The sequence below is a fragment of the Balaenoptera ricei genome, chromosome 10 (assembly GCF_028023285.1).
Source record: "Balaenoptera ricei isolate mBalRic1 chromosome 10, mBalRic1.hap2, whole genome shotgun sequence".
NCBI lineage: Eukaryota > Metazoa > Chordata > Mammalia > Artiodactyla > Balaenopteridae > Balaenoptera > Balaenoptera ricei.
This window is the reverse complement of record NC_082648.1, coordinates 17,254,463-17,267,461: the sequence shown is the minus strand read 5'-3', so window position 1 is coordinate 17,267,461 and position 12,999 is coordinate 17,254,463. Positions and strand designations below refer to the sequence as shown.

Genomic DNA, 12,999 nt, shown 5'->3' with positions numbered 1-12,999 from the left:
CTTTTTTTTCTCTCCTGTTTATTGCTTTCCATGGCCTACAAAATCTTTGCCTTTCCCTAAATCACAAAGATATCTGCCTGTGTTTTTTTTCAGAAGCTTTATTGCTGTAGCTTTTACAGTTAGGTCTGTGCTCTATCTCAGAATAATGTTTCATATGGTGTGAAGTAGGGAGTGAGATTCATTTTTTTCCAGCCCTACTAGATTGGAAAATTGGATCTTTGTTGAAAGTTCAATGACTGTATAGGTGTGGGTCTAATGTGGGGCTTTCTACTCTATTCCATTTGATTCTATTTGCCAATCCTTATGCCAGCACTACACTTTCTCCATTACTGTGGTTTAAGTCTTGAAGTCAGGAGACATATATCCTCTAACTTTGTTCTCCTTCTTCAAGATTGCTTTGGATAGTCTAGGTTTGCCATATGTCCTCATGTTGCTGGTGAATAATGGCTTTTGTTATGTAGCCTATTCCAATCAGGAGTATTTTGTAGGACATTTCCAAGGACCCATCTTTCTCCCATCTTTCTCACGCAACAGCTTTCTAGGTTAGAATCAAACAGTCTGAAAGTGTAACTGACAAGTTTCAATCTCAGAATTTGCAGAAAAATGAAGAAGCACACTCAAAGGCCATAGCTCTGCAGGAGACCAAAGGTGATAAGGAAATACTCCCCTTATTCTATCAGCCTCAATGGAGTGAGAGATGAGGGACATAGAGAAGGGAATATTCTCACTTCAGAGAGCCTACAATATCAGATAACTCTACAATATCAGATAACTCTCAGAACACAGAACTCTCTTTTTGATTTTTCCTTGCCTATGTCCCCGGACCTTTGTCCATTGCCACAGCACACCATTCTCGTGGGCAAATAATCAATATTTATTGAGTATCTGTCAAGAAATGCTGGAGCAGATAATTAAGAAACATTCTTAGGTCACTCTATTATCCTAAAGTCTAAAGTTCATGAAAGCCATTTTTTTCTACCTTGCAAACTTTCAGCAAACTTGGTTTTGTTAGCAAGTCCCTAGGACTGCATCAATAAAAATAAAATAATAATTATTACAGTAATTATGGCAGCAAACACTACTTACAGTGACCCAGATACTATAATAAGTGCTTTATGTGCTTTAGTAATTTAATTCTCACAATAATCCTGTTTGGTAGGTACCGTCTTTATCTCCATTCTATAGATGAAGGAACCGAGACACAGAGATTACAGGTGAGTCAGAAGTTGAATCAGGATATAAACCAGGCTCCAATGCCTATTTTTCTGAACCTCTCTGTAATACTGCCTCAAGGAAAAAGTATGTTTTCTTCCCTAAGTTTACAGTGATCTAAGCAGGGTCATTTCTCAGGGTGTGCAATGGAGATGTCCACAGAGTACCCTAAAATAGATGACCCTCCAATGTCCCAGATAAAATAACATTTCTGTAGAGTTCTATACATTATATAAAATGGCCTCTCATTTCAAAAATATATTCATTTGTGTATAGATGTATAGAAACATTTTGGACAGCTTTGCATCAAAATTTAACCTATGATTAACTCTAGGTAGTAGGATTATGGACGATTTTGATTTCCTTCATTGTCTTTTTAAATTTGTAATCTAAAAAATCAAAAACATAGGTTAACTTTTTGATCAGAAAAAAAAATCAAGTAAAGCAATTTCCACTTTGAGGAACAGAATCCAATAAAGAATTACCGGTTCTGCTGGGTGTCCGAATGGCTGCCCCACTTCTCTCCAGGGGCCCATCAGCAGGAGTCCCTTGGGAATATGGTCTGCCACAGCTGAGAAATAATGGAACAGCTGTAAGTAGGTCCTTTCTTTTCAGAAAATCATAGACACACACCATGTACACATACGTTTAGATATGTAATGATAATCAAATATTTCTACATTCTACTTATTCATTTGATGGAAAGAAATCATTTTGTTTTATACATGGATGTTGATATGTAGGATGCTTTTTTGTGTGTGTGGGGGGAGGAGAGAGTGCTGTGTCAATACAAAGGATCAAAAACTCTGTTCAACTCTCATGCTCCTCCATGGTCTAGACCATACCTGAGGTGAAACTACTGGCAATTTTTCTTTTTTACATTATTTAGAGAATCCTGGAATAGTCTGCTACCTATTTACAGTAGTGACTTTGGAGGTGCCGATGTGTATTTGATCAAAATATATCTTTCCCAATGGAATCCCTTTGTGTCTGCTTAAAAGCCTCATTATTAGATTTATTTCTATGGGTTATGAGATTTTATGTCCAAAGAGCCCTTTAAGAATAGATTGCATACATGAAAATAGAATAATGGTAGATTAATTTTATTTTTGCCACAAAATAAAAATTATTTTTTTCAGATTGATCAGTTCCCCTGTTAAGGCTCTAAGGAAATGAATAAAGTAGACGTACATTTTGATGAAGAGTGGATGTAAAACTGACCACAAAGGTTGCTAGTTGAGAAAAACAGGCCAAGGGAGTGCCCTGTGGGTCATGGAGAAAAATGAAGGTACTAGAGAAGTGGGCAGGGTTCTTTAACAGAGGAGGCTGGAGGTTGTAGGATACTTTTGCTTTCTCAACAGTTTTGACTGTTTAATAAATTACGAAGTAACCCCACGAATGGCCTGGCAAGTTTCCTCTCTCACTTATCTTATTTAGAGACTTTATGATTAGATTTTAGTTCTGTTTTTCGCTTCTGGGTTCTTTCGTTCTGCCTAATATTAGAAAGGGTCTCAGAGAGTTTTTGTTTATTTGTTATTCAGCTACAGGTTACTCACTGTAAAAGGAAAAGAGAAGAGTGATATATTATAATGTAATATATTTAATACCTCATCACCTTTTCCCCCTGAATTGTGTTTATATGTGTAGTAGAGATAAGCATTAACCGGTTTGAGCATTTTCATCCAAAGCAAATTTATTTTTCAAGCCTTGAATGTAAGCAGAAAGCATCACACACAAAATATTTCTAATTATGAAATCCTATCAGCCTGATTCAGGGACTCAAAAGAAAATGACAGAACCCAAGGAAAAAGCCCATAGTTGTAAATGATGGGCTTACATGTTCGGATGAAACTTGGTAAAAGTAGAGTTTATCAGTTTGAAGACTTTTCTTTGCAAGATAATACTTAAAAGGAACGTTTAAATGAGTAGTTCAAATAGACTACCTCTTTTGCCAAAAAACCAGCTTGTTGCATAGACATTACAGCGGCCAAGAGACTGGGATTCAACGCCAAATCCTTCAAGTTCAGCGGGGGAAACCACAATAATTAGTCATGTGTTTCTGGAGCTCTCTGTGCCTACATGGGTGGCTGCCTTGGCAATAATAAAACATGGTTTGAATTATAGATTTATAAAAGCCCAAACAAACAAAACGCACACTACTGGATTTATAAACATTACTGAACAAGTAGACAGTGAAATTCCCTTGTTTTTCTCCAAAACCTCTTTTATAAAAACCCCATTACATTCTTTGTGCTAAGAATACAAAAAAAAAAAAAATAGACTGTGGTGAGAAAAGCTAAGTGAGTGGTACATCTTTTCTGAACCTCTCTGTTCTTTTTTTAGGCGATTTATTTCTCACAAGTCTGGAGCTCACAGCGGGAGCGTCTCCCTAGAAACAAAGTGCTGGAAGCAGATGTCCTTGATGCTGGTGACTCCCCTGGGCTTCATCTGGGCTCGGGATGCACACCACAAAAAAAAAGTGTTCCTTGAGGGTGTTCCACCAAACACTAGCTCTGGGGGCAATTATTGGGTGTTAACCTAAAGAAATTGGTTCTGTGGTCAAATAGAGTCAGAAATCACCAGGTGAAACAAAACTCAAGAGGTTTTCCTTTTGCAGGACTTCTCAGAGCTTTAAATAAAGTGAGGTGTGTTGTGAATCACTAAGAGGAAAATATGATAGGCCTGTTTTACCACAGAGCATACCTTTTGGTGGGGAATAAAAGATGGGATTAACATCCTGCAGAAATTATTTTATTAAAAATGCTGTTATACAGAAGGCAGCAGAATAACTTTTGGATGGTGGAATAACTTTTCACTCTGGTCCTGGCCAAACAAACAAACACAAACGATTATCCCTTTGAAACTATTTGTAAAGAGAAAGGAAGGAAAAATAAAGATTATAAAAAGAAATAATCATTTAACAGAGAATTTCTGAACAAAGGATCAGAGAATGAAATTTGTGAGGCTTAAATCTGAATTCACTGATGAAGCCTGGGTCTGTGACCCAACATTTGATATTAGAAGACTAACATGTAACTAATTTATTCAAACAGTTACCCTCATTAACCTTAGGGGGAAAAATACCATTTTATTCAAGGCACTCTCACGATTATAACTTAGTTTTAAAACACTCAACTCTCTTCTACTTAAAAAAAGATTGTAATGCTTTAAGATCAGTTATTCAAGATAAAGCTATTACTGAAGAACAATAATATGTTAATCAGTAAGAGGAGGTATTTCTTTTTTAGTGACCATGTGGGCAAAATAGTATTATCACGCTGGGCCCTGTTTTCTTATCCCCTGTAATAGACAACACTCTGTCATTCGGTTTCAATAGGACAGAGCAGCACAAGCAATTGCTTCACTGTATTCAGAGATCCATTTGGGTCCAGCCATAACGTGCCATGTGTTATCTGCATATTCTTAAAGTTTTAAAAAGGGAATTGCAAACTTAAGATAAAAAGAAGCACCTTTAAAATCAATATAAAATCCTCCCTGGAGAACAAGTAAAAAATATCCCAACAAAATATCAAATTATACCAAATGACTTGATATGAGTTTTGAATTATATGTTTTATGCATCCTCCATCAGCAAACAGACAAAATACACAACTTATTATTTTGTATCCTCTCCAAAGATTAACTGTTTGGACTATACGGACTCTCAAATTTCTGTTAATGGAAAAGCACTGAAAAATTAAGTTTCTATGCCAGCCTGTTCAACACAAATCACATTATTTGTACTTTCTTGTCAACTACTTTGGGCAACCTACATAGAGGTGCGTGGACTGGTGGTGACTGTTCCTAAGAGGAAAACCAGTATTAGTTTTATTATTAGTTAAACTCCAGCTAACGATATGAATTCCTTACCTGCTACATATAACAGGTGGAGTCAGGATCTGAGGAGAAAGGTCAGGGGCACTCTGAGTGTAAGTTACGACCCTGTGAGAACTTAGGCCTTGTCTGGCAGTTGCATCGGCAGATTCTGGAAACTGCACTGCAGAAATTTTGCTGACTGGGCTGCTGGCAGGGGTCCCATGGAGAGGTGAGGAAGAGGGTGAGGAAAGAGGTGAAATTTTCACTAGGGAACCTAAGAAAGAAAGAGAGTTATTAAGTCCTAAATAAATGTCTTTGAAAGGCAAAATTGCAACTCTTTTTTTTTTTTTTAACATCTTTATTGGAGTATAATTGCTTTACAATGTTGCATTAGTTTCTGCTGTATAACAAAGTGAATCAGCTATACATATACATATATCCTCATATCTCCTCCCTCGTGCGTCTCCCTCCCTCCCACCCCTCTAGGTCATCACAAAGCACCGAGCTGATCTCCCTGTGCTATGCGGATGCTTCCCACTAGCTATCTATTTTACATTTGGTAGTGTATATATGTCCATGCCACTCTCTCACTTCGCCCCAGCTTACCCTTCCCCCTCCCCATGTCCTCAAGTCCATTCTCTACGTCTGCGTCTTTATACCTGTCCTGCCCCTAGGTTCCTCAGCACCACTTGTTTCTTGTTTTCTGGCATTTTTTAGATTCCATATATATGCGTTAGCATACAGTATTTGTTTTTCTCTTTCTCACTTACTTCACTCTGAAAGACAGACTCTAGGTCCATCCACCTCACTACAAATAACTCAATTTCGTTTCTTTTTATGGCTGAGTAATATTCCACTGTATATATGTGCCACATCTTCTTTATCCATTCATCTGTCGATGGACACTAAGGTTGCTTCCATGTCCTGGCTACTATAAACAGAGCTGCAATGAACACTGTGGTACGTGACTCTTTCTGAATTATGGTTTTCTCAGGGTATACGCCCAGTAGTGAGATTGCTGGGTTATATGATAGTTCTATTTTTAGTTTTTTAAGGAACCTCCATACTGTTCTCCATAGTGGCTGTATCAATTTACATTCCCACCAACAGTGCAAGAGGCTTCCCTTTTCTCCACACCCACTCCAGCATTTATTGTTTGTAGATTTTTTGATGATGGCCTTTCTGACTGGTGAGCGGTGATACCTCATTGTAGTTTTGATTTGCATTTATCTAAAGATTAGTGATGTTGAGCAACCTTTCATGTGTTTGTTGGCAATCTGTATCTCTGGAGAAATGTCTGTTTAGGTCTTCTGCCCATTTTTGGATTGGGTTGTTTTTTTGATATTGAGCTTCATGAGCTGCTTGTAAATTTTGGAAATTAATCCTTTGTCAGTTTCTTCCTTTGCAAATATTTTCTCCCATTCTGAGGGTTGTCTTTTTGTCTTGTTTATGGCTTCCCTTGCCGTGCAAAAGCTTTTAAGTTTCAGTAGGTTCCATTTGTTTATTTTTGTTTTTATTTCCATTTCTCTAGGAGGTGGGTCAAAAAGGATCTTGCTATGATTTATGTGATAGAGTGTTCTGCCTATGTTTTCCTCTAAGAATTTTATAGTGTGTGGCCTTACATTTAGGTCTTTAATCCATTTTCAGTTTATTTTTGTGTATGGTGTTAGGGAGTGTTCTAATTTCATTCTTTTCCATGTAGCTATCCAGGTTTCCCAGCACCACTTATTGAAGAGGCTGTCTTTCTCCACTGTATATGCTTGCCTCCTTTATCAAAGATAAGGTGACCATATGTGCGTGGGTTTATCTCTGGGCTTTCTATCCTGTTCCATTGATCTATACTTCTCTTTTTGTGCCAGTACCATATTGTCTTGATTACTGTAGCTTTTTTTATAGTCTGAAGTCATGGAGCCTGATTCCTCCAGCTCCGTTTTTCTTTCTCAAGATCGCTTTGGCTATTCGGGATCTTTTGTGTTTCCGTACAAATTGTGAAATTTTTTGTTCTAGTTCTGTGAAAAATGCCATTGGTAGTTTGATAGGGATTGTATTGAATCTGTAGATTGCTTTGGGTAGTATAGTCATTTTCACAATGTTGATTCTTCCAATCTAAGAACATGGTAAATCTCTCCATCTGTTTGTATCATCTTTAATTTATTTCATCAGTATCTTAGAGTTTTCTGCATACAGGTCTTTTGTCTCCTTAGGTAGGTTTATTGCTAGGTATTTTATTCTTTTTGTTGCAATGGTAAATGGGAGTGTTTCCTTAATTTCTCTTTCAGATTTTTCATCATTAGTGTATAGGAATGCAAGAGATTTCTGTGCATTAATTTTGTATCCTGCAACTTTACCAAATTCATTGATTAGCTCTAGTAGTTTTCTGGTAGTGTCATTAGGATTCTCTATGTATAGTATCATGTCATCTGCAAACAGTGACAGCTTTACTTTTTATTTTCTGATTTTCTGATTTTATTTTCTGATTTCTTTTTCTTCTCTGATTGCTGTGGCCTAAACTTCCAAAACTATGTTGAATAATAGTGGTGAGAGTGGACAACCTTGTCTTGTTCCTGATCTTAGGGGAAATGGTTTCAGATTTTCACCATTGAGAATGATGTTGGCTGTGTGTTTGTCATATATGGCCTTTATTATGTTGAGGAAAGTTCCCTCTATGCCTACTTTCTGGAGGGCTTTTATCATAAATGGGTGTTGAATTTTGTCAAATGCTTTTTCTGCATCTATTGAGATGATCATATGGTTTTTCTCCTTCAATTTGTTAACATCCTTTACCACATTGATTGATTTGTGTATATTGAAGAATCCTTGCATTCCTGGGATAAACCCCACTTGATCATAGTGTATGATCCTTTTAATTTGCTGTTGGATTTTGTTTACTAGTGTTCTTGTTGAGGATTTTTGCATCTATGTTCACCAGTGATATTGGCCTGTAGTTTTTTCTTTGTGACATCTTTGTCTGGTTTTGGTATCAGGGTGATGGTGGCCTCGTTGAATGAGTTTGGGAGCATTCCTCCCTCTGCTATATTTTGGAAGAGTTTGAGAAGGATAGGTGTCAGCTCTTCTCTAAATGTTTGATAGAATTCGCCTGTGAAGCCATCTGGTTCTGGGCTTTTGTTTGTTGGAAGATTTTTAATCACAGTCTCAATTTCAGTACTTGTGATTGGTCTGTTTATATCTTCTATTTCTTCCTGGTTTAGTCTCGGAAGGTTGTGCTTTTCTAAGAATTTGTCCATTTCTTCCGGTTTGTACATTTTATTGGCATACAGTTGCTTGTAGTAATGTCTCATGATCATTGGTATTCCTGCAGTGTCAGTTGTTACTTCTCCTTTTGCATTTCTAATTCTGTTGATTTGAGTCTTCTCTCTTTTTTTCTTGATGAGTGTGGCTAATGGTTTATCATTTTTGTTTATCTTCTCAAAGAACCAGCTTTTAGTTTTATTGATCTTTGCTATCATTTCCTTCATTTCTTTTTCACTTATTTCTGATCTGATATTTATGATTTCTTTCCTTCTGTTAACTTTGGGGTTTTTTTGTTCTTCTTTCTCTAATTGCTTTAGGTGTAAGGTTAGGTTGTTTACTTGAGATGTTTCTTGTTTCTTGAGGTAGGAGTGTATTGCTATAAACTTCCCTCTTAGAACTGCTTTTGCTGCATCCCATAGGTTTTGGGTTGTCGTGTTTTCATTGTCATTTGTTTCTAGGTATTTTTTGATTTCCCCTTTGATTTCTTCACGGATCTCTTGGTTATTTAGTAGTGTATTGTTTAGCCTCCATGTGTTTGTATTTTGTACAGATTTTTTCCTGTAATTGATATCTAGTCTCATAGCGTTGTGGTTGGAAAAGATACTTGATACGATTTCAATTTTCTTAAATTTACCAAGGCTTGATTTGTGACCCAAGATATGATCTATCCTGGAGAATGTTCCATGAGCACTTGAGAAGAAAGTGTATTCTATTGTTTTTGGATGGAATGTCTTATAAATATCAATTAAGTCTATCTTGTTTAATGTATCATTTAAAGCTTATGTTTCCTTACTTATTTTCATTCTGGATGATCTGTCCATTGGTGAAAGTGGGGTGTTAAAGTCCCCTACTATGATTGTGTTACTGTCGATTTCCCCTTTTATGACTGTTAGTATTTGCCTTATGTATTGAGGTGCTCCTATGCTGGGTACATAAATATTTACAATCGTTACATCTTCTTCTTGGATTGATCCCTTGATCATTATGTAGTGTCGTTGTTTGTCTGTTGTAATAGTCTTTATTTTAAAGTCTATTTTGTCTGATATGAGAATTGCTACTCCAGCTTTCTTTTGATTTCCATTTGCATGGAATATCTCTTTCCATTCCCTCACCTTCAGTCTGTATGTGTCCCTAGGTCTGAAGTGGGTTTCTTGTAGACAGCATATATATGGGTCTTGTTTTTGTATCTATTCAGCCGGTCTATGTCTTCTGGTTGGAGCATTTAATCCAATTACATTTAAGGTAGTTATCCATACATATGTTCCTATTCCCATTTTCTTAATTGTTTTGGGTTTATTATTGTAGGTCTTTTTGTTCTCTTGTGTTTTCTGCCTAGAGAAGTTCCTTTAGCATTTGTTGTAAAGCTGGTTTTGTGGTGCTGAATTCTCTTAGCTTTTGCTTGTCTGTAAAGGTTTTAATTTGTCCGTCAAATCTGAATGAGATCCTTGCTGTGTAGAGTAATCTTGGTTATAGGTTTTTCCCTTTCATCAGTTTAAATATGTCCTGTCACTCCCTTCTGGTTTGCAGAGTTTCTGCTGAAAGATCAGCTGTTAACCTTATGGAGATTCCCTTGTATGTTATTTGTTGTTTTTCCCTTGCTGCTTTTAATATTTTTTCTTTGTATTTAATTTTTGATAGTTTGATTAATATGTGTGTTTGCATGTTTCTCCTTGGATTTTTCCTGTATGGGACTCTGCACTTCCTGGACTTGATTATTTCCTTTCCCATATTAGGGAAGTTTTCAACTATAATCTTTTCAGATATTTTATCAGTCCCTTTCTTTTTCTCTTTTTCTTCTGGGACCCCTATAATTCGAATGTTGGTGCATTTAATGTTGTCCCAGAGGTCTCTGAGACTGTCCTCAATTCTTTTCATTCTTTTTCTTTATTCTGCTCTGCAGTAGTTATTTCCACTATTTTATCTTCCAGGTCACTTATCTGTTATTCTGCCTCAGTTACTCTGCTGTTGATTCCTTCTAGAGGATTTTTAATTTCATTTATTGTGTTGTTCATCATTGTTTGCTCTTCAGTTCTTCTAGGTCCTTGTTAAACGTTTCTTGTATTTTCTCCATTCTATTTCCACGATTTTGGATCATCTTTACTGTCATTATTCTGAATCCTTTTTCAGGTAGACTGCCTATTTCCTCTTCATTTGTTAGGTCTGGTGGGTTTTTACTTTGCTCCTCCATCTGCTGTGTGTTTTGCTGTCTTTTCATTTTGCTTAACTTACTGTGTTTGGGGTCTCCTTTTAGCAGGCTGCATGTTCGTAATTCCCATTGTTTTTGGTGTCTGCCCCCAGTGGCTAAGGTTGGTTCAGTGGGTTGCATAGGCTTCCTAGTGGAGCAGACTGGTGCCTGTGTTCTGTTGGATGAGGCTGGATCTTGTCTTTCTGGTGTGCCAGACCACATCTGGTGGTGTGTTTTGGGGTGTCTGTGACCTGATTATGATTTTAGACAGCCTCTCTGCTAATGAGTGGGGCTGTATTCCTGTCTTGCTAGCTGTTTGGCATAGGGTGTCCAGCACTGTAGCTTGCTGGTCGTTAAGTGGAGATCTCTGGGAGAGCTTATGCCGTTTGATATTACGTGGAGCCGGGCGGTCTCTGGTGGACCAATGTCCTGAACTCGGCTCTCCCACCTCAGAGGCACAGGTCTGACACCCAGCTGGAGCACCAAGACCCTTTCAGCCACATGTCTCAGAAGAAAAGGTAGAAAAAAAGAAAGAACAAAATAAAATAAATTTATTTTTAAAAATTTAAAAAATTATTAAAAAGAAAAAAAAGAAAAAAAGAAAGAAAGAAAGAAAGAAAAGAGCAACCAAACCAAAAAAGAAATCCACTAATGATAACAAGTGCTAAAAACTATACTAAAAAAAAAAAAGAAAGAAAAAACAAAAAAAAGAATGGACAGACAGAACCCTAGGACAAATGGTAAAAGCAAAGGTATGCAGACAAAGTCACACCAAGAAGCATACACATACACACTCATAAAAAGAGAAAATGTAAATATATATATATATATATATATATATATATATATATAAAATAAAAAACCGAAGAGAGCAACCAAATCAATAAACAAATCTACCATTGATAATAAGCTCTAAATACTAAACTAAGATAAACATAAAACCAGAAACAAGTTAGATGCAGAAAGCAAACCCCAAGTCTACAGTTGCTCCACTGCCTCAATTTTGGGTTGATTCGTTGTCTATTCAGGTATTCCACAGATGCAGGGTTCCTCAAGTTGCTAGTGGGGATTTAATCCACTGCTCCTGAGGCTGCTGGGAGAGATTTCCCTTTCTCTTCTTTGTTTGCACAGCTCCTGGGGTTCAGCTTTGGATTTGGCCCCGCCTCTGTGTGTAGGTCACCTGAGGGCGTCTGTTCTTCGCTCAGACAGGACGGGGTTAAAGAAGCAGCTGATTCGGGGGCTCTGGCTCACTCAGGCCGGGGGGGTGGGAGGGGTACGGAACGCAGGGCAAGCCTGCGGCAGCAGACACCAGCATGACGTTGCAACAGCGTGAGGCGCGCCCAAAATTGCAACTCTTAAGCTTCACCTTGGACTCCTTTTAACTCAGTAAGGACCAGGAGAGTACTCAGGCCACTGGGCCAACCTCCTGTGTGTGCCACCATCTGCAGACAGGATGCACAGTGGGGGCATCTCCACAGCATGAAATACGAGGAATGAATCATCATGAAAAATCAGTGGCAATGTTGGCAAGTTCAGTTAAAGCCTTGGTGTCCTGGAGTAACTTCAAGACAGAAGGATATTATTATTATTATTATTATTATTATTTTTAATTTTTAGGGCTTCCCTGGTGATGCAGTGGTTAAGAATCTGCCTGCCAATGCAGGGGACATGGGTTTGATCCCTGGCCCAGGAAGATCTCACATGCCGTGGAACAACTAAGTCCGTGCACCACAACTACTGAGCCTGAGCTCTAGAGCCCGAGAACCACAACTACTGAGCCCTCATGCCTAGAGCCCATGCTCCACAACAAAAGAAGCCACAACAGTGAGAAGCCCGTGCACCACAACGAAGAGTAGCCCCCACTCGCCGCAACTAGAGAAGCCCATCTGCATCAACGAAGACCCAACATAGCCAAAAATAAAAACAAATAAATATTTATTGGCATATAGTTGATTTACGATGCTGTGTTAATTTCAGGTGTACAGTAAAGTGAATCAGTTATATATATACATATATCCACTCTTTTTCTTTTTTTAGATTCTTTTCCCATATAGGCCATTACAGAGTATTGCGTTCCCTGTGCTAAACAGCAGGTTATTATTAATCTACTTTATGTATAGTAGTGTGTATATATCAGTCCCAATCTACCAATTTATCCCTCCCCCACTCACCCCGGTAACCATAAGTTTGTTTTCTACATCTGTGACTCTACTTCTGTTTTGTAAATAAGTTCATTTGTACCCTTTTATTTAAGATTCCACATATAAGTGATATGATATTTGTCTTCTGCAGAAGGATATTATTTTCTCCTCCCATTTTTGTTTCTTCTTGGCATTCTGACCTGATGATATCAATAGTTAACAATTTCTCATGTGTTTGCCCTCTCTTGGGTTGTGAGGTTTTTAGCAGCAATAGGATCTGCCACTGTTTTCAACATTAATGTATCTGGAGCAGAGTTTTTTAGCAGGCATTGGTTACTTAAAATATGTCAAGGAAGAAGATACATTTTTGAGAGGGAACTGGCTTTAATAACC

The 12,999-nt window shown here is 37.6% G+C and overlaps 1 protein-coding gene across 1 annotated transcript in view; it reads right to left on the bottom strand.

Moving 5' to 3' along the window:
• PDE3A (phosphodiesterase 3A) overlaps positions 1–12,999 on the bottom strand; it is a 299,896-nt gene that overhangs the window by 26,675 nt on the left and 260,222 nt on the right. Inside the window, exons 6-7 of the mRNA XM_059935405.1 lie at positions 5,083–5,302; positions 1,698–1,783 (exon numbers count right to left, since the gene is read on the bottom strand). Coding sequence (XP_059791388.1) covers positions 1,698–1,783; positions 5,083–5,302 — 306 coding nt within the window. The remainder of the gene's footprint in view (positions 1–1,697; positions 1,784–5,082; positions 5,303–12,999) is intronic.